This window comes from Hypomesus nipponensis, chromosome 12 (assembly GCF_054491055.1).
Source record: "Hypomesus nipponensis isolate SF chromosome 12, ASM5449105v1, whole genome shotgun sequence".
Lineage (NCBI taxonomy): Eukaryota > Metazoa > Chordata > Actinopteri > Osmeriformes > Osmeridae > Hypomesus > Hypomesus nipponensis.
In genome coordinates, this window is record NC_140372.1 from 14,338,414 (window position 1) to 14,359,941 (window position 21,528).

A 21,528-nucleotide genomic window follows, 5' to 3' on the forward strand; every position below is an offset into this window, starting at 1 on the left:
CCGAGGTACAGCCACAATCACCTCATCAAGTTTACAGATGACATAACTGTAGTGGGACTCATTAGCAACAACTATGAGACAAACTACAGGAAGGAGGTGAGCCTTCTGGCCAAGTGGTGTAAGAATAACAACCTCTCTCTTTATGTGGAGAAAACGAAGGAGAGGTACCGCCAAGCACCCACCATTGATCATCAACTGCACTGCTGTCAAAAGGGTCAGCAGTGCAACATTTCTGGGAGAGCACACCACTGAGGAACTCCCCTGGACAACCGACACCACATCACTAGCTAGGAAGGATCACCAACGACTTTACTTCATCCACAAACTGAAGAGAGCGAGAGCCCCGGCACCTCCAGTATCATGTGCACATTCTACCGGGGCACCATTGAAAGCATCCTGACCAGCTGCATCACTGTATGGCACTAAAGCATGCAACAGGAAGACCCTGCAGTGTATAGTGAATGCAGCCAGCAGGATCACTGGTGCCCCATTCCCCCCCCCCCCCCCCCACTCTCGGACATCTACAACACCTGTTTCACCCTATAGCAATCAGCATGAAGCTGAAGCAACCTATTCCTCCCACACCCTGTTCAGCCTCCTGCCATCTGGGAGAAGGTACCAGAGACTCCACACCAGACTCAAAAGTTGAAGTAGACTCTCTGGAACATGTGCATATAGAGGGTGTGTTGTTTGTGCAGTCAGCAGTGTTTATAGCCATGCCTGTCCAATGCTCGTCAGTCACTGGATCAGAACCTCGAGACAGCCATGTCTTTCAGCTTCCTGTCCATTGTACTACTGGCCATGCTCTCCAAGGGTAAGATATTTTTTATGGAATCTTACTGAACTCATTATCTCTCCAAAAACAGACAAAAAAAAACAATGTTGCTTGTGCACTCTGGGAGCTTGCATTACGTGTGGAATTTCCTTTCTAGCATCAAATCAAACCCAGAATATGTAGTTGGTTTGGGCGAATGTTTACAACATCAGGCTCCGCACCTGATTAACACTCGGATCGATAAGCATTCTCAAAAATGGTAGTAATATAAAAATGTATACGATCCCTTTCCACAATCATGATACCCACCAGAATTGTTCACTGGACCCCCAGTCAAAGCAGGCTGCATTCGGCCCTGCCAGCTAACATCACAAACCTCACCAAAGAGAAGCAGTTCCAGCCATCATATTAGGGGTGAGTTAATTTAATGTTTGACCACATATGGCAGGCATGTTTTTAAGTTGATAATTCTGTCCGGCCCCCGAATGATTTTATAAATATCCAAATGGCCCTTGGCAGAAGAAAGGTTCCCCACCCCTGAGAAAAAAAGCTTTTTTGGCAGAAAAAAGGTTCCCACCCCCTACCCCCAAAAAGGTTCCCCACCCCTGATGTACACACCACACCTCCAGCACCCCTGCTGTTGCCAGATCGATTCCCAGCCGTGCCAAATTACGTTGTGTCCTTGGGCAAAGCACTTCACCCTACTTGCCTCGGGGGGAATGTCCCTGTACTTACTGTAAGTCGCTCTGGATAAGAGCGTCTGCTAAATGACTAAATGTAAAATGTATTACTGAACAACAGGTAACTCATACTGAATATAACATTAAAGGATTAAAGGAGGGCCAACTGTGAGTTGCCATACTAACTTGCTTACTGGCACTAATTAGAACCATCTACTTCTTTCCCCCGAACCTCAATCCCACCATCTGTACTTTGTGACCATCCATCTTTTCTCTTTTTCTCGTCTCTCTCTCTTTCTGTCGTTCTGTTGAAACGTGTATCTTTCTCTTCCTCCCAATTCCCACTTTGCTGGAGAACACAACAGATGACTGAACAACTATCAAAGATAAACAGACGTATGACGAATGCCTGATTACAACAACATGTGAAGCCATAAGGGGTGAGGACAAGATGCAGGTAAAAGTCTTTCGAAAGAGAGGCGGTGCTTAGTTCCAGACAGTCAAAGTCAGTGACAGAAGTGATTGGGCCACTGGCAGACTTTTAAGAAAAGGGAGCAGGCACACACAACACAACAGCGCCATCTCTCTCTTTCTTTACTCTGACCTCCTTTTCTCTCCTGTCTCTCATCTCTCCACCTTCCTTCCCTCCTATCTTCTCAGACTCGACCTGCAACCGTGCAGAACCTCCATCTGAGGACCCCTCCTCCAGACACTTCACTTATTACTTCCAGCCCTCCATCAACAGCCAGGAGGCTGTGGTTACCTCTGCACTGTTCTGGTTCTACGCTGGGGAGGCAGCAGCATCCACCTACAACTCCTCCTCCTCCTCCACCCCTCTCTTCATCCTCACCTCGGACCAGAAGCTCCTCCAAGCGGCTGAGGGTCCGTTCAAGGCCGCAGCAGACGGCAGAGAGCTCCTTTGTCCTGCAGGTGCGCTGCCTGGTTTGCGACTGCCGCGAGGCCGGGGAACCCGACAAAACGCCGTTCATCCACCTCCACACCCAGCCCCGCGGGCCGGACCGCTCCCCTCGCCGCGCCCGGGTCACCATCCCCTGGTCCCCGTCCACCCTGGACCGCCTGCAGCGCCCCTCACAGGGGGATCAGGAGCACAGCGACTGCCGCCGTATGGAGATCAACATCACCTTCGAGGAGCTGGGCTGGGACAACTGGATCGTCTACCCCAAGGTTCTGAACTTCTTCTACTGTAAGGGGAACTGCACGGCCTTGGAGCGGACCACCACCAAGCTGGGGATTAAGTAGTGTTGCGCCCCCGTCCCAGGAACCATGAAGTCCCTGAGATTCACCACCACTTTAGAGGGAGGCCTGTCCTTCAAGTACGAGACCCTCACCAACATCATACCTGAGGAGTGTAGCTGTATCTAGATGGGGGGGGGGGGGGTTAGGGGGTTATATGCGAGAGCTGTAAACCTGATCTGAAGAGACCTCCCCTACACCCACTCACCTCAGCTTTCAAGTTTATGTCAATTTATGGACCACAGTATGTTTAGGTAATTGGGTAATGAACATTGAACGGCTCAGGTTTTGTATAGGCGGGGCAAAACCCAACCTATCTACGTCACAGCCACCTATCTATGTCAGATCACAGACGGTTGCATTCCGTTACTCAGCTGTAAGCAAAGACAAAGTACCAGTAATTAACACATAAAACACTCAGAGACTGCAGGTAGGTTTGTTCTGATATATGCAATTGATTTAGTTCGAGTTGCTGTTGTTGCTAAATTCAATACATTCGAGGGGGCGGAGCTTCAGCCCCCCCCCCCCCCCTACCTGTCTGTGGGGTTATTTCCATTCAAATTTGCATGGGTAGTTAACACATTCTTTTGTGGTGTGAGGAACTTGAACATCATTTTCAGTTCTACTTTACAGCATCTTTAACGGAAGGTAGAAACTATTTAACAAGGATGTACATTTGTACGGGTGTGACTAAAATTGTTCCTAGGTCGCACCGACGCACATAACCTCCTCGCATCAGCTGCCTCTCCAGGAATCAGAGACAGAGATGGGGAAGGTCTTTGCTGTCTTTGGCTGTGGTCCAGATATTCATGTAGGCCTACACTGTTCCGTTCTGTGTGATTGAAATTAGGACCTGAGCACCAGAGAATCAGTTATGGCAGAACTGGGCATTGTACGGCCCGCGGGCCACAACTGGCCCATATATAGGCTGTCCCAATCCCTCCCGCGTGAGGTAAATCAAAAATTAAAAATGAATAAATGTGTTGAGCGTAGTAAATATGTAGTCCTGAAAGACAAGTGATCAGGCAATTTACAAATGTGCGCCTGTGCAACCTCACCGACAGGAGAGTTAACTGTTGGTTAGCCTTTTTAACAAGACATGGACTTTTAAGTATCTGTTCACTGAGGTGAAATTCAAAGCTGTGTTCTCATTTGTGGAGAACAGGTCGCTGTGTTGAAGGTTTACAATTTGAATCGGCACTAAGGGACTAAAGAAAAAAACTAATGCAGACATAATAAGAACTTGACAACTTCAGTGGGCGCAGGCTGATGGTTTGCTAGTTAAATTGCAGACCTTGATCATCAACTTACCTGTCGGCTGTCCTTCGCATATCCACCTCAGACATTAAACCTGATTTTGATGCACTTGTTCAAGCCCACTGGATTCCTGTCATGGAACAAAATGAACTGAAAAAAACGTATTGCTTTTTGTATACAGTTGATCAATTGCATATTTTAAACATAATGCAAAACGATTGTCTTTTCCTAGTTGACCAACATGTAAAATATTTTTATAAATATTTACAGAATATCCTTATTCTTCTGATAACCAGTAACAGCTAATCAAAATATATACTTTACTGCTTTTTACAATTGGGAACAATTAATAGTAAGCAGAATTAAGTTCAAGTTATTGTTGATGCGGCCCTCCAACACATTTCAGGTTTCTCATGTGGCACCTTGTCAAAATGAATTGCCCACCCCTGAGTTACGGAGCTGGGCCATGGAGCTAACCCCTGGAGCTACGACAAATTACAGGTGTTGGCTATCTGAAGGGCATGCGACAACAAAGGGGGGACCCGCTTTAAGACTTTGAGACATTAAATGTTAGGTCTCAGTTCAGGAAAGCACTTTTAAACAGTAGCACATTCCACTTTGAAATGTTTTATTTTGCTTGCAATGTTTTAGTTTGGCAGCTCAGTGAAGCATTTAAAATATTTGTATTTTTATATACAGTTTACTTGTGCTTCAAATAAAACCAATATTTACCTACACCTTATTCTTGTTGAAGGTCATTTACATAATATATATGAATGTATATGGAGCGTGATAAAAGGTGACCTTGAAATTGTGGCGACGCAAGGAAAAATGTGGGTGCACCTACATTTTGTGCTGGTGCACCTAAACAAAAAAAGTTAGGCGCACCAGTGCAACCAAGAGAAAAGTTAGTCTGGAGCCCTGCCCCAGTGGCTAGGATTGTCGATAGGTGTAAACCAAGCCCTGGGTGTTTTTCTCCATCTTTGAGAAAAAGAAGGCTCAATTGCTCTGTTTGAAAATCTCCTCCTTGTGACGTCACAAGGAGGAAGGTTACCTCCCGTCTCTCTACTTTGCCCACCCAGATACTCTGGCCCGCCCATGAGAAACTGAGCTACGACCGTGCAAGGGCGAGTGCGATATCGTTTTTTCCTGGAGAGACATCATGGCGAGACATCATGGCGAGCAAACAAAGCATAACAGTTGCTCAGTGCTTGGATGTACAAATGAAAACAAAAGTATTTTTTTAGTTCCTTCATCCGAGTCTCTGCACAATCAGTACCTTAATTTTGTTTACGCTGGAAATGCGCCGACACAACCTCTCAAAGTTTTGCATGTCTGCGCCAAACATTTCAGCCACCACTGTTTCCTTAACTTGAGCCAATACAAAGTTGGCCTTGTTGACCGGCTGAAATTACATTCTGGATCAGTACTCCTTGGTCCAGCTACAAACCTCGGACAAGTAAGTCAACTAATCATTTTGTTGCTTACTATATGGTTACCTAGCTTGCTACCCTTAGAATCTGGTTGTAAAATTAGCTCTGCAGCTAACAGCTGAGGTACTGTCGCTAATGTAAAGGTATACAGCATCAAGTATGTGTGTGAATACACATTCTGTAACGGTGTTGTACACTTCGTTGTTATGTGGATAATGTTCTGCTGTTGGGGTTATGGCGCGCGCCATATCTGCCTGTCCCCACATTGAAATGACTGAGTGTGCAGCTCTGCAAACCAGGGTTATCAGACGTTACGTAACCAGTTAAACTTCATCTTTAAATTCTTCACTTTGCAGATTTTGGATTAGTAAAATTAGCCATCAATCACTCCATGTGGTGTCCCACAGGGCTCCGTCCTTGGACCCCTCCTCTTCTCTCTGTAAACCACCTCACTTGGACCAATCATCACCTCCCATGGCTTCTCCTACCACTGCTATGCTGACGACACGCAGCTGTACCTGTCATTCCCCCCGACCTATCCGGGGATCTCAGCTAGTATTGAGGCCTGCCTCGCAGACATCTCCGCCTGGATGACCGAGCACCACCTCCAGGTGAACCTCGCCAAAACAGAACTTCTCATCATCCCGGCCAAACCCTCCATCTCCCACAACCTCTCAAGACCGCCCGGTCCCAACACAAGCTCTTCTCCTGCCCGGCCCCCCAGTGGTGGAATCAATTCCCCTCCTCCATCAGAGACACAGACTGTCTCTCCACCTTCAAGAGAAGGCTCAAGACGCACTTGTTCCGGGAGTACAACGGTACTTAGGAATGGTTTGCTGAACCCAGTGCTAGTTTCCTCAAGGATCACAATGACTCTTGCTTAGAGACTTGTTGCTCTTGTTGGTTTGTGGTAACTGATTTAAACTGGTGTATTCACTGTGAAATATTCTATGAACTCTTTATGGACAAGCCTAACTAGCACAGAAGTCCAACACCAAACCCCGCTTGGGTTCAGATCGGGGGCCGTTCCTCCCAATCACGCCCTTCCAGGTCTCACTGTCATTGCCCACATGAGCATTGAAGTCCCCCAGGAGGATGAGGGAGTTCTGGGAGGAGCGCTTTCCAGCACCCCCCCCCCAAAGACTCAAAAAAGGGTGGGTCCTCTGAGCTGCCGTTTGGTGCTTAAGCACAAACAACAGCAAGGACACGTCCCCCCGCCCGAAGGCGGACGGAGGCTACCCTCTCGTCCACCGGGGTGAAACCCAATGTACTTTATCAAGAACTTACAGACAGAACTTAATCAATACAATAATGTAGTTTTGTACTTGGCTAAAGCATGAAACCTGTCAATAAGTTGCTTGCATTTGCCTCACTGCACAGATAAAAATAAACTACTGTTTTTATGGCAGAAATAATAAATCTGTGAGAAATGATATTCAAAAAAACTCTATAGGGACACCCTAATGGTCTAACAGATTAAACAATTAAGCATTTTGCATTACAAAATGGTTATTGTAAGTGGATTGATTTGGTTCTAGAACTTTCATATTGAATTTGATGGATGTGAGACATTTTTTACTCTCCTATGCATTATGACACTATGCGTTTATGACACATGACATGTTTTAGAATGTAACATTCAAACAGCTTTCTGACATTCACTCCTCAACTCTCAAGCAGAACGTTTATTCAGTGTGTTCAAACTAAATATTTTAACTTGACAATAGTTCCTTCACATTTGACCAATGTTGGAGGACAACAACAAAAGTAAGTTATTTTAGAAAACAATTCTTGTTTTAGAAAATCTGTAACAGCAGGTGGTCAAATGACCATATTCAGATGAAATGGAAAGATATTCTTGCCGAGGTAAAATAGATTACTGTGCTCTGATTAAAACTGAGTTTACTGGGTGGTAAAATGTACCTGTTTCTGTTTATAAACATGAACTCTAATCAAAACTATATTTCCTTGGATATTGAGGCAGAAACAGAACTCTAAGCTTCCTGAAAGGGTTAGGCCAACACAGACCATCTGCATTAACTGGGTAAGAAGACACATGCACATGTAAAATAGGCCTTCTCTTTGGTCAAAGGGTCTCCTGTAATACAATGCTACAATATAGTGTGTTTCTACGACAGCCTTCCTAGGACCATAGGAACCTTTCTGGTTGAAGTCTTGTATTTACTGTGATGATATGGATAAGTCACCAAGTAGGCCTATTATGGTAGCTGTCTGAGAGACGCAAAGATGCGTCCTTGATTCTTACTATTCTTTGGTTTTGATTATGTAAAGTATCTATGGGTGACTGTATCTCGTGTGTATAAGTGTGGCTGTGTGAGTGTATGTGTGTGAGTGTAAAACTAATAATAATAATTTCCACAGGGATTATTGGGACCTCCTCAAACTGGGGACATGGATTCCATGGCAGTAGGCCCTCCCCTACAGTCCCAGAAAACCTCTAAAAACCAGAAATAGAGAAACGTCAACGCTGGCTTGTAAATCATCATCATCAATATGTGACCATATTATTAATTTAAAAAATCCCTTTTCTGAATCGCTTTTCCAGTCGCATCATGACATCCATTCCTGATACCCCTGCTCCTGTCAGGTCTTTTGGCAGCCAGACCACATTTCCCGATCCCATCATGAAGACCTGCATTGGGACCCTGGCAAACATGAGGCACTCCAAAGATGAGGAGATGTACCAGGTGACAGAACAGGGTCTCCCAGGCCTCTGTGAGCTGAAAGAGAACAACACCAATGTCGAGTTGGTTGCTCAGTCTGAAGTGGAGGGAGAAATGAAGGAGAAGATTAATAAGGAGACAAAGGATCAAATGGAGGTGATTGAGGAGGAGATCGTTAAGGTGGAAAACGACAAGGCAGCGAACAAAACAATTGAGCAGGAGGACAAAGAGGATTCTGATGAGAACTCTGTGAGGGTTCTTGTGACACCAGGCCTCGATGTCAAGGGTCTCTCCAAAACTGAGGAAGCTTCCTATGTGACATGGCTGGTGAGCCAAGCCACTTATATTTTCTGGGACTTCTTTAAATTGCTCCAAGGGCCTCGTCTGCTCCATGATATCGACAAGCCTTCGATCCCTGTGTACTACCTCAGCAAGTTTTCCCACAAAGGGATTAAGGGGTTCAGCACGCATCGTTCCTATATGGTGGTGAGTGGCACTAACTGAACATTTTGTGTGTGACAAAACGTTGTTTATTAATGATGTTGTTCTGTGAGTGGGTTTATAACTTTTTTGCTGCTGTGTGCTATAAAGGCTGTATTTGACCTGACCTGGGGATTACTCAGAGATCAGTCCCCTGACATTACTTGCCATAGCCTCAAACAGCTCAAGGTGAGTTTGTCTGGTGACATGTCTGGGTATGTCTGCACATTAATGTTTGTGTTGAAAGCCGACTGGTTGAGACATAGGGATTGGAATACAAATATGAAACATGCATTTTGTGTTTGTTATTTTTGTATTTCATGTAGCAAGACCTCACTCAAAGTGTTCTGCTGTCATATGGACTTCAGGAGAAAATAGATACTCCAGAAGAGATACCTGAGAAGGACAAAGTGTTGGAAGAGCTGTTGGAAGCACAGGGAGAGACTGTGCCGGAAGAGGAGGTGAAGGATGTCAACGAGAAGAGTGATGAGTCAAAGGAGAAGGCAGTGAAGGAGGAGAGTTTAGGGGGAGACGAGGACATGAAGCAGGTACAGGTAGTCTGTGAAGAAACAATCAACAGTATTCACCCTGTCCCATCAACACTGGTTGACAGCGAGGCTAAAGAGGACATATGCCCAAGTGACCCGTCGACAGTCAAGAAAATGAGGGATGAGCTTGATGAATTGATCGATGAACTTGGCCAAGATTGGTTACATGATGACTTTGGTCTCACCACCAAATCCAAGGCAGGTCGTAAAAACCTGAAAGCCATAGAGCCCTCCAAACCTGACACCAAAGTCCGAATGGTGGTGCCCCACAACGTGGCAGAGGTCACCAGGCTGGTCCACCTGGCCAGCCAGCAGATGTGGATGAGCTGCCAGCTGGGCAGGGGCCCACGTGTCCTCACTGATGCCTTGAAGCCAGACATCCCACTGGACATCTATTCTCAAGGAGATAACATGGACACCAGAAGTAGGCGGAGCTACCGGATGGTAAGTGGGGAGTCAGGTGGCTGAGAGGTTAGGGAATTGGGCTGGTAATCTGAAGGTCTGAAGGTCCCGGCTGCGCCAAATGACGTTGTGTCCTTGGGCAAGGCAGTTCACCCTACTTGCCTCGGGGGGTATGTCCCTGTACTTACTGTAAGTCGCTCTGCATAAAAGCGTCTGCTAAATGACTAAATGTAAGTGATCCCTGACAAGCACCCAAGGACAATACAGTGTCAAACAGGGATTGTTTACTTGAAATATAGTACACTAAGACATTATATTGTTCTAGATAGGTATCTCTTATATTTAAGAAGTGTGTTTCTGAGTTCACTATATTGTAGGTAAGTATTGAACCTTTGTCCTTTCTGTTGATGTGTCAAGGCTGTGTCTGACCTTACCTGGGAGATCCTGAAGGATATCTACCCACAGGGAGAGAAGCCCTGGAGGCCATGGGAGAAGCCTGTACCCAGGCAGAATCTGTACAAGTGCAACATCAGCAACTTCAACAACCTGCAAGAGGTTCAGGTGAGAGAGGAGTGGTGCATTTGTGAGTTTCACACAAAAGCAAACACACACAAACACGCACACATGCAAATGCAAACATACACAAAGACACACACAAATGCACACACACTGATACAGTACCATGGTGTTATCAACAAACACAAAGGTCTGAGGTCATGTCCTGGACACTACCATTGTCACGGGAGAGAGGTAGAGAGGTGCAGACAGCTGTAAGATTAAGGGGGTGAATATAGGAGACGTCAGGACATTTATTTTTTGTTATGTAGGTTTGATAAACAACCAAAGCGCAACCAAAGCACTCAATGCACTGTGGCCAAACAAGGTGAGCCCTCCATCTTGTGACCACAGGTCTGTAGTGCATCTATCATTCACTGTAAGAGGTTTGAACAGAACTCTATGGTGTAACTGCTTACATTTGCCACCGGAGTTTGTTTTTGTGTGCTCGTGTGTTAATGAGATACTTTCGAGCAAGCACTCGAGGCCGGTGGTGCTGGTTCCATAGCATGACCTCACTTCCATCACATGGAGTGTGTGTGTGTGTGTGTTTGTGTGTGTGTGTGTGTGTGTGTTAATTAGTTTTTGTGGGGTTGTGCTTGTGTGGGTGTGTTGGGGGTGGGAGGGCAGACAGGCACAGATAATCTGTCTGACAGTTGTTTGGTCACGGAAAACAGACTCCGTCTACCACCCACCCCACCGCCCACCCCCCATCACCAGCTCCTTGGTCTCACTTACCATGCTGGCCAGCATGACACAGGGCTAAACCAACCTGACCCTCAGATAAGGCACGGCCCCCATGTCGTGAGAACGATCGCTCTCTTCCGTGTTTACCTTTCTCAGGCAAGCCTACTGTAGAGCTATAACTATATAAACTATATATATACTAAATTGCTTCAGTTACAGCACTGACGCAACAGGTGTGTTTAATATGTTATTTAAGCCACCACTGGACCAAAAGTAATTCCCCTGAGATTTGGAGGTGATTTTTCATCGTCACTTACTAATCACACATGTTCCAAACAATATATAATATACACCATATGTTGTTGGCAAAGAGCACATTTTTCATGATGAAAGTATTCAACTTGTTTGACTCCTCTAAGACTGTGTCTTCGAATGTTGTCTTGTTAAATTGGTCCAGACACAGACAGGCAGAATCATGGTCGTGGCCTGATAAAGAACACATAATAAATACATTTGTATTTTCTACAAATAAACATCAACACAGATGTCCTGGGAAAGCACGTGTCAGAATGGACCATACCCATCAGACGCTATTCTGTACTGTAATAGAACTCCTGTATTAGTATTCAGTACTAAAGCAAAACTATTGTATTAGACAGTATACTGTACTGTAATAGAACTCCTGTATCAGACAATATGCTGTACTAAAATAACTATTCTATTAGCATTTTGTAATTCTGTAAATAACTATAAATATAATACAACTGTAATATTGTCTTCAAATCTATTGTTTAAATTAATATCACGTCCACGATGTTTATAACTGGAGCTTGTTTGTGGGAGCAGAGATACTTTTGTAATTGTTTCCTTTTTTGACGGAACTTAATCAATACAATTATATTGTTTTGTACTTGGCTAATGCATGAAAACTGTCGATAAGTTGCTTCCATTTGCCTTACAGCACTGAAAAAAAACAGCCACTGTTTTTATGGCAGGATTATGAATCTGTGAGAAATTACAGTCGTAAAAACTCTATAGGGACACCCTAATGGTCTGACAGATAAAAAATGTACATATTGCATGACAGAATGGTCAATGTAGGTGGATTAATTTGGTTCTAGAACTTTCATGTTGAATTTGATGGATGTGAGACATTTTTTACTATCCTATGAATTATGACATAATGCTTTTATGACACATGACATGTTTTAGAATGTAACATTCAAACAGTTTTCTGACATTCACTCCTCAACTCTCAAGCAGAACGTTTATTCAGTGTGTTATATGAAATATTTTAACTTGACAATAGTTCCTTCACATTTGACCAATTTTGGAGGACAACAACAAAAGTAAGTTATTTTAGAAAACAATTCTTGTTTTAGAAAATCTGTAACAGCAGGTGGTCAAATGGCCACATTCAGATGAAATGGAAAGATATTCTTGCCGAGGTAAAATAGATTACTGTGCTCTGTTTAAAACTGAGTTTACTGGGTGGTAAAATGTATCTGTTTCTTTTTTTATATACATGAACTCTAATCAAAACTATATTTCCTCAGGTATTGAGGCAGAAACAGAACTCTAAGCTTCCTGAAAGGGTTAGGCCAACACAGACCATCTGTATTAACTGGGTAAGAAGACACATGCACATGTAAAATAGGCCTTCTCTTTGGTCAAAGGGTCTCCTGTAATACAATGCTACAACATAGTGTGTTTCTACGACAGCCTTCCTAGTGCTATGGGAACCTTTCTGGTTGAAGTCTTGTATTTACTGTGATGATATGGATAAGTCACCAAGTAGGCCTATTATGGTAGCTGTCTGAGAGACGCAAAGATGCGTCCTTGATTCTTTCTATACTTTGGTTTTGATTATGTAAAGTATCTAGTGTGAGTGTGCTTGTGTGAGTGTATGTGTGTGAGTGTATGTGTGTGAGTGTAAAACTAATAATAATAATTTCCACAGGGATTATTGGGACCCCCTCAAACTGGGGACATGGATTCCATGGCAATAGGCCCTCCCCTTCAGTCCCAGAAAACCTCTGAGAACCAGAAATGGAGAAATGCCACATTCAACACTGGCTTGTAAATCATCCTCATCAATATGTGACCATATTATTAATCTCAGAATAGGAATGCTTTGTAATGTCTTCCTGAATTAAAAAATCCCTTTTCTGAATCGCTTTTCCAGTCGCATCATGGCATCCATTCCTGATACCCCTGCTCCTGTCAGGTCTTTTGGCAGCCAGACCACATTTCCCGATCCCATCATGAAGACCTGCATTGGGACCCTGGCAAACATGAGGCACTCCAACGATGAGGAGATGTACCAGGTGACAAAACAGGGTCTCCCAGGCCCCTGTGAGCTGAAAGAGAACAACACCGATGTCGAGTTGGTTGCTCAGTCTGAAGTGGAGCGAGAAATGAAGGAGAAGATTGAGGAGGAGATAAAGGAGCAAATTGAGGAGGTGATTAAGGAGGAGATTGTTAAGGTGGAGAACGACGAGGCAGCGAACAAAGCAATTGAGCAGGAGGACAAAGAGACCTCAGAGGATTCTGATAAGGACTCTGTGAGGGTTCTTGTGACACCAGGGCTCGGTGTCAAGGGTCTCTCCAAAACTGAGGAAGCTTCCTATGTGACATGGCTGGTGAGCCAAGCCACTTATATTTTCTGGGACTTCTTTAAATTGCTCCAAGGGCCTCGTCTGCTCCATGATATCGACAAGCCTTCGATCCCAGTGTACTACCTCAGCAAGTTTTCCCACAAAGGGATTAAGGGGTTCAGCACGCATCGTTCCTACATGGTGGTGAGTGGCACTAACTGAACATTTTGTGTGTGACAAAACTTTGTTTATTAATGATGTTGCTCTGTGAGTGGGTTTATAACTTGTTTGCTGCTGTGTGCTATAAAGGCTGTATTTGACCTGACCTGGGGATTACTCAGAGATCAGTCCCCTGACATTACTTGCCATAGCCTCAAACAGCTCAAGGTGAGTCTGTCTAGTTACATGTCTGGGTATGTCTGCACATTAATGTTTGTGTTTGAAGCCGACAGGTAGAGACATAGGGATTGGAATACAAATATAAAAACATGCATTTTGTGTTTGTCATTTTTGTATTTCATGTAGCAAGACCTCACTCAAAGTGTTCTGCTGTCATATGGACTTCAGGAGAAAATAGATACTCCAGAAAAGATACTTGAGAAGGACAAAGTGTTGGAAGAGCTGTTGGAAGCACAGGGAGAGACTGTGCTGGAAGAGGAGGTGAAGGATGTCAACGAGAAGAGTGATGAGTCAGAGGAGAAGGGGAAGGCAGTGAAGGAGGAGAGTTTGAAGGGAGACGAGGACCTGAAGCAAGTACAGGTAGTCTTTGAAGAAACATTCAACAGTATTCACCCTGTCCCATCAACACTGGTTGACAGCGAGGCTAAAGAGGACATATGCCCAAGTGACCTGTCGACAGTGAAGAAAATGAGGGATGAGATTGATGAATTGATCGATGAACTTGGTCAAGATCGGTTTGATGATGACTTTAGTCTCACCACCAAGTTCAAGGCAGGTCAGAAAAAACAAAAAGCCATAGAGCCCTCCAAACCTGACACCAAAGTCCCAATGGTGGTGCCCCACGACGTGGCAGAGGTCACCAGGCTGGTCCACCTGGCCAGCCAGCAGATGTGGATGAGCTGCCAGCTGGGCAGGGGCCCACGTGTCCTCAATGATGCCTTGAAGCCAGACATCCCACTGGGCGTCTATTCTCAGGGAGATAACATGGACACCAGAAGTAGGCGGAGCTACCGGATGGTAAGTGATCCCTGACAAGTACCCTAGGACAATACAGTGTCAAACAGGGATAATTTAATTGAAATATAGTACACTAAGACATTATATTGTCCTAGATAGGTATCTCTTATATTTAAGAAGTGGGTTTCTGAGTTCATTATATTGTAGGTAAGTATTGAACCTTTGTCCTTTCTGTTGATGTGTCAAGGCTGTGTCTGACCTTACCTGGGAGATCCTGAAGGATATCTACCCACAGGGAGAGAAGCCCTGGAGGCCATGGGAGAAGCCTGTACCCAGGCAGCATCTGTACAAGTGCAACATCAGCAACTTCAACAACCTGCAAGAGGTTCAGGTGAGAGAGGAGTGGTGCATTCGTGAGTTTAGACATTGTAGAATGGTGGTTTCTTTTATTCTATGGGACTGCCAATGTGTCTGTCCTCTTCTCTGTTTCTAGACATTTAAATTGCATTTTGTCAAGACTTTCTCTCTGTCTCTCTCATGAAGGATTTCATAACTGACGAGGTTTTGAAAGCCTTAAAGCTGAAGCACAACAAAGTTGACCTAACCCAAAAATTGGGGATGACCTTAGGTGCTTGCATCAACATGAAAAAGCACGCTAGATTTGTCAAAATTCTGGTAAGACTTAAACTAAGGTTCCTTTCGTACCCTTTCATAATGTTTGTGTTTGAAGCTGACTGGTAGAGACATACGGATTGGAATACAAATATAAAAACATGCATGTTGTATTGTGATTTCTGTATTTCATGTAGCAACCCCTCACTCAAAGTGTTCTGCTGTCATATGGACTTCAGAAGAAAATAGATACTCCAGAAGAGATACTTGAGAAGGACAAGGTGTTGGAAGAGCTGTTGGAAGCACAGGGAGAGACTGTGCTGGAAGAGGTGGTGATGGATGTCAATGTGAAGAGTGATGAGTCAGAGAAAAAGGAGAAGGCGGTGAAGGAGGAGAGTTTAGAGGGAGACGAGGACATGAAGCAGGTACAGGTAGTCCTTGAAGAAACATTCAACAGTATTCACCCTGTCCCATCAACACTGGTTGACAGCAAAGCTAAAGAAGACATATGCCCAAGTGACCCGTCGACAGTCAAGAAAATGAGGGATGAGCTTGATGAATTGATCGATGAACTTGGTCAAGATCGGTTTGATGATGACTTTAGTCTCACCACCAAGTCCAAGGCAGGTCAGAAAAAACAAAAAGCCATAGAGCCCTCCAAAACTGACACCAAAGTCCCAATGGTGGTGCCCCACGACGTGGCAGAGGTCACCAGGCTGGTGCACCTGGCCAGCCAGCAGATGTGGATGAGCTGCCAGCTGGGCAGGGGCCCACGTGTCCTCACTGATGCCTTGAAGCCAGACATCCCACTGGGCGTCTATTCTCAGGGAGATAACATGGACACCAGAAGTAGGCGGAGCTACCGGATGGTAAGTGATCCCTGACAAGCTCCCAAGGACAATACAGTGTCAAACAGGGATTGTTTACTTGAAATATAGTATAATAAGACATTATAATGTACTAGATAGGTATCTCTTATATTTAAGAAGTGGGTTTCTGAGTTCATTATATTGTAGGTAAGTATTGAACCTTTGTCCTTTCTGTTGATGTGTCAAGGCTGTGTCTGACCTTACCTGGGAGATCCTGAAGGATATCTACCCACAGGGAGAGAAGCCCTGGAGGCCATGGGAGAAGCCTGTACCCAGGCAGCATCTGTACAAGTGCAACATCAGCAACTTCAACAACCTGCAAGAGGTTCAGGTGAGAGAGGAGTGGTGCATTCGTGAGTTTAGACATTGTAGAATGGTGGTTTCTTTTATTCTATGGGACTGCCAATGTGTCTGTCCTCTTCTCTGTTTTTAGACATTTAAATTGCATTTTGTCAAGTAACCCTAACCCTTTCTCTCCATGTCTCTCATGAAGGATTTCATAACCGACGAGGTTTTGAAAGCCTTAAAGCTGAAGCACAAAAAAGTTGACCTAACCCAAAAATTTGGGATGACCTTTAGTGCTTGCCTCAAGAGGAAAAAGCACGCTAGATTTGTCAAGATTCTGGTAAGACTTGAAATAAGGTTCCTTTCTCTGTCTCTCTGTCTTTATACATATTTAATTTGACAACATCTTTACCACTTTTTCAGTTGGAAGAGTTGCCTATGGACAAACGCCTATGGATGAACAGCAAATGCAGAATTGGCAGGAAGATGAATACAAACTGAAAATGAAACTGGCTAACAATGTTTTTGATTACCTGCTTCAAGACACAGTTGGGGCCCTGAACCAAGTCTGGGAGGAAAAAGCCACGGACTATGCCAATGACCAACAGTGAAGCCCAAAACAAGCCTCCAAAGCCACTGCAAAACTAAATCCTTTCTTAAATATATTTTGTATTCTCCATTTGCTTAACAATTTTCACTTTTTCAATTTTTGTACTTCTATCCCTTTTTCACATTTAATAGCAGCTAAAAGAAAATCTGTCTTTCCCGCAAGATTCATTTCAATAGTGATATTAGGATGAACACTTGGGATTAAAACACCTGATAAATGAATATGTTAAATCTTAAAGTATCTACTACACATTCATTTAGTTCAACTTTCAATTGTTGTCATTTTGATCAGTATCGTCACGGAGTCATGGAGCTGTGTACTTGGTCCACCTCTGCATTGCAAAGTGACCATTTTCAGAATTTCAACATAGATGGGTTTAAATACATGGATACATGATCACATTTCCAACAATAGGAAAAGGGCTCTTATCAGACCTAAATAATGAATACACACCCCGTCATCTTCTTGGACAATCTATACTGTCTGTTATTATATCAGAGTGTTCTGTACTGAAAGAGAACCTCTGTATCAAACAATATTCCGTGATGTTCTACAACTACTATATTAGACAGTATTCTGTACTGTTATTGAATCACTTTATCAGACAACACTCTGTTCTGTAAGAAAATTAATGTATCAGACAGCAACAGTAACAGTGTGTGAGAGCGTTTGTGTGTGTGTGTGTGTGTGTGTGTGTGTTGTGAGAGAGTGGCCCCCCTGGACCTGTAGGACCACCTGTGAGTACTGAGGGGTTATCTTGCACATGTTGTGTTTGTGTGTGTGCATGTGTGTGCGTGTGTGTGTCTGTGCGTGTGTGTGTATAGCTTTCTGATCCCATAGAACCTCAGACAGTGATACGTTTCATTCCAACACCACCAGACAGGTCAAGGTCACCTCTCATCTCCACTGGGCGATGTAACAATAACAGAGATCTCGCTCTCTCACTCCCCTGCCCTCAGGGAGGAGATAGTTCCGAAATCACCCAAACACCAAGTCAAAACACGGGGGAGTAAGAAAGGATTTTTTGCATGTGTGTGAGGGGGGGGGGGGTGATGATGAAGAAAGTGTTTTGTCCGTCTCTTCATAAACGGAGTGACTAAGTTCAGTTGAGTTCTGGATTTTAATAAGTTTTTATCAATCTGCAGATTGGAGAGAAAACCAGACCTCTGACAATAAATGACAACACAACACCAGGCTAAGGTCTCAATCATATCTCTCTCAGCCCTGAGGGCCGGTGGACCATCTTTTATAGGGCACAACAATGTAAACATAGATAGTGACAGTCAGGCAGTAATGACGTTACAACAGTCTCAGAGAAAGAGATTCACAGTTCCCAACACATGAGCACTCAGACTAGAGAGTTCATAGTTGGAGCTGTCCTTGAAGTCATGACAAGGACCATTTAGCCAGTACTTTCTCCTGATCTCAAACATCTATTAACCCTGACACAGACACGTTCTACTCTTATTGATAGCAAGCTTACATGAGAACCTACTAATTAGTATCCAATGACTAGTTCTCTTGATTAGTGAATAATGTAAGCACACAGGAAATCTAAATTTCTTCCACAGTCTATGTTTACATTCTTGTTCGGTTACATTCACGGTTACGGACTAGCAACGTCACAAGATTACGTTGCAGCTACCCCCACAGATGCACCAGAGAATGTCTAATATAGATATTATATATATCCTTGAACAGGTTCTGGGTATTTACCCATAACAAGTGGAAGAGCATTTGTTGATTTCTTAATCTGGGTCTGAAATATGTTGTGCTTTTGGCCGTGTTCAGACCTAGGCGTCTGTTTCAGGCAGAAAGAGATGACAAGGATGTTTTTTCCAAGTAGCTACAAAAGAAATTGTTTTTTTTAATTCCCATAACAACCGTGAGCTAATCTGGAGATAACCTTAGCTAACAAGCTAGTTTTTCTAACGACTGGAAAAGAAAGAAAACCCCTTTTTCAGAATTGTCTTCCAAATTTAACAAGGTTGCTCAGCTTGTAATTTTGGCAATTCGTGCATTTATTTACTACTATGTTAGTCTGTAACATGAAGGCAAAACTGATTCAACCATTAAAATCATATATCCTCTGAAAGCTTATACCCTCAGGATGTTATCTAATGAGACAAGAGACACGTCCTTCTCTCCATATTAGTATGCTGCCCATGCATAATAAATGAAATTGGTAAATGGAGTATATGGCTGTTACTTTTTTGGGCTGTGCCATTTAGGGAACCAGATTCAACCATCTAACCCGTGTATTTTCTGAAAGCTTACATCCTAAGGATATGATCTGTGGAAAAGACTACATGTTTGAACACACATTTGACAATTTCTGAACTGTCCAGTTTATGCTTTAGGGAGATGCTAATTTATGTAGCCTTCATAATTATTAGGCTTCTAAATTTATACCAATTGTGGATTTGATACGCTGATAACATGATTTACATCTCAGAAATCTTCATAAGAACAATCTACATTAAGCTTATGTCAATTATCAATATGAAAGAATGCTCAATGCATCTCCATGTCTCCTGATATAGCCTAGGGTGGTTGAGATTGAGAGTGAGTCAGAGGCAGGGGCAGCATGCAGGGACAGTCGAGACAGCTCTGTTGCTGAGGTGAGTGCTGAAAGGTGAGAGGTAGTTGAAGATGTCCCATTGCTTATTGGGAAGTTTAGTTTTCAAATTATTTAAATGTCCATCCCCTCAATATACATATAACAACTACGGTAGTAATAGTTGTGGTAAATGCACCAGAATGCGGGAAATTGCATCTACATCTTTAAAAAAATTCTAACCCTAACCCCAAAAATTTGGGGCAAAATGTGTGTCCTCCACTTTCAAAATGCTGCTGACGCCCATGCTTGTTCTACATTCATTTGTGGAATACATGGCATAATGAGTGTTTGCATTTGTGATATAATGAGTGGTGTGTGTTTGTGGTATAATGAGTGTTTGAGCCTGATCTATAATTCCAAGCGTCTGTATGTTTGTGACACCAATTTTATCACGGGCACTATGCACCAGTCTCTTAAACTACAGTTTCTCTGTGGGTCCACAAACCTCACCAAAGAGAAGCAGTTCCAGCCATCATATTAGGGGTGAGTTAATTTAATGTTTGACCACATATGGCAGGCATATTTTTAAATTGATAATTCTGTCCGGCCCCTGAATGATTCTATAATATCCAAATGGCCCTTGGCAGAAAAAAGGTTCCCCACCTCTAATGAAGACTAACAGGAAGCTTTGCTCGAGTCCCCTTGTCACTGTCAATAGTGGAAACTGTAAACACTAAATACTTGTTCTACAGTCATTTGTGGAGTGTGGTATAAGGAGTCTTCGATACATTGATTTAATGATTTAAAGGAGAACAGCTTTCACTGCAGGAGTCTGAGTTACAGTGTTCTGTCTTCTGGACTCTGTAAATCCACTCACACACTGAAGTACCTACACTGACCACTAGAGAGAAACATACTGTGGTTTTTGAGACATCAAGCCTCAGTTCACACATCTCTTCAACTACAGTTTCTCTGGAGTCCAAAAAAGTCTGTCTGTACAGAGAGGACACTTTGCATAGGCAGCACATGCTTCAGTGGTCTGGGAGTGTTTATAGTCCTGTGAGTTTAACACCTCCTGACTGAGAGCTTCTCCTTCATGACAACAGAACCCACAACAACCATGACTCTGATCACCATCTTCATCTGGACTCTAGCTGTCTACATACAGGGTAAGAGAGTTCTATGAAACACAAGATATTCAAACAGCTCAAACGACGGATGATTAAATTATGTTCTCCTGTTAACTGAGTTAAAATAGATGCTTTTGTATGGTAATAAAGTTCTCTTTTCACCCATAGAGTCCAGAGGACAGATCACTGTGACTCAGACTCCTGCAGTGAAAGCTGTTCTCCCAGGACAGTCTGTCTCTCTGCAGTGTAAAACCAGCAGTGATGTGTATGGACATTGTTACAATGGTCAATCATCAGGTCACCAGTGTCTAGCGTGGTACCTCCAGAAACCTGGAGAACAACCCAGTCTCCTGATCCACACTGTTAAAACGCTCCACACTGGGACCGCATCTAGATTCAGTGGCAGTGGATCTGGGAGTGACTTCACTCTGACCATCAGTGGAGTCCAGGCTGAAGATGCAGTAGATAACTACTGTCAGAGTTTACACTCCCTGAACAGTGTCCATGTGTTCACACAGTGATACAGAGCCGTACAAAAACCTCCCTCAGTCAGACTGCACAGTGACTGCACTGCTACAGCTGAGACCTACTGCAGGTACTAAGGGGGAAGAGACAGTGACATGGAACACTGACTGGCCTTTGTTAAACTGAGCTGAATATATCAGTAGATTTCATTGTAATATTTGTGTAAATAACCAGGCAGGAGACGGGAATATAGTTTTTGTTGTTTAGTTAAACCACAAAACACAATTAACACTACAACCCCGCAAATAGTGCGCAGGTGCATTTCCTATTAGGTGCCGTAACATAACACTGCCGTAATACATTACTGCATAGCAACAGCATAATTACTAAGATAAACTGCTTTAGATCACAGATACTCACCCTCATGTCAAAGTAGTCCTGAAAACCTTTAGGCTCATGATGATTAGTTATGAAATGACTTATAGAAAAACAAAACATTATCTTTTTA

The 21,528-nt window shown here is 43.6% G+C and overlaps 2 protein-coding genes and 1 pseudogene across 3 annotated transcripts in view; all 3 read left to right on the top strand.

The window, feature by feature from the left end:
- Window positions 1-2,838, top strand: part of LOC146261648 (inhibin alpha chain-like) — a 32,294-nt gene extending 29,456 nt beyond the window's left edge. The window contains 1 exon segment of the mRNA XM_084668616.1: window positions 2,386-2,838. Coding sequence (XP_084524742.1) covers window positions 2,386-2,838 — 453 coding nt within the window.
- A 4,232-nt stretch (window positions 2,839-7,070) lies between these two features.
- LOC146261652 (uncharacterized) lies at window positions 7,071-17,042 on the top strand. Of its 2 annotated transcripts, none has more exons than XM_084667391.1 (12): window positions 7,071-7,166; window positions 12,312-12,383; window positions 12,716-12,834; window positions 12,941-13,556; window positions 13,662-13,739; window positions 13,878-14,549; window positions 14,737-14,880; window positions 15,033-15,164; window positions 15,299-15,970; window positions 16,158-16,301; window positions 16,464-16,595; window positions 16,679-17,042. In XM_084667391.1, exons 3-12 carry the CDS (start codon window positions 12,746-12,748, stop codon window positions 16,754-16,756), a joined length of 2,757 nt encoding a protein of 918 aa, XP_084523517.1. In that variant the 5' UTR covers window positions 7,071-7,166; window positions 12,312-12,383; window positions 12,716-12,745; the 3' UTR covers window positions 16,757-17,042. The 2 variants fall into 2 exon arrangements, with proteins under 2 accessions (XP_084523517.1, XP_084523516.1); XM_084667390.1 differs by lacking the exon at window positions 7,071-7,166 and adding an exon at window positions 11,899-12,104.
- Window positions 17,043-20,545: 3,503 nt separating this feature from the next.
- LOC146261653 (immunoglobulin kappa variable 3-15 pseudogene) lies at window positions 20,546-21,076 on the top strand (annotated as a pseudogene).
- Window positions 21,077-21,528: the final 452 nt, after the last annotated feature.

Bases quoted from the DNA above. Each gene is read 5' to 3' on its own strand.
- LOC146261652 (XM_084667391.1), top strand. From the start codon at position 12,746: ATGGATTCCATGGCAATAGGCCCTCCCCTTCAGTCCCAGAAAACCTCT. The intron at 13,557-13,661 runs GTGAGTGGCACT...TGTGCTATAAAG, and splicing joins CGCATCGTTCCTACATGGTG to GCTGTATTTGACCTGACCTG. The intron at 13,740-13,877 runs GTGAGTCTGTCT...TATTTCATGTAG, and splicing joins ATAGCCTCAAACAGCTCAAG to CAAGACCTCACTCAAAGTGT.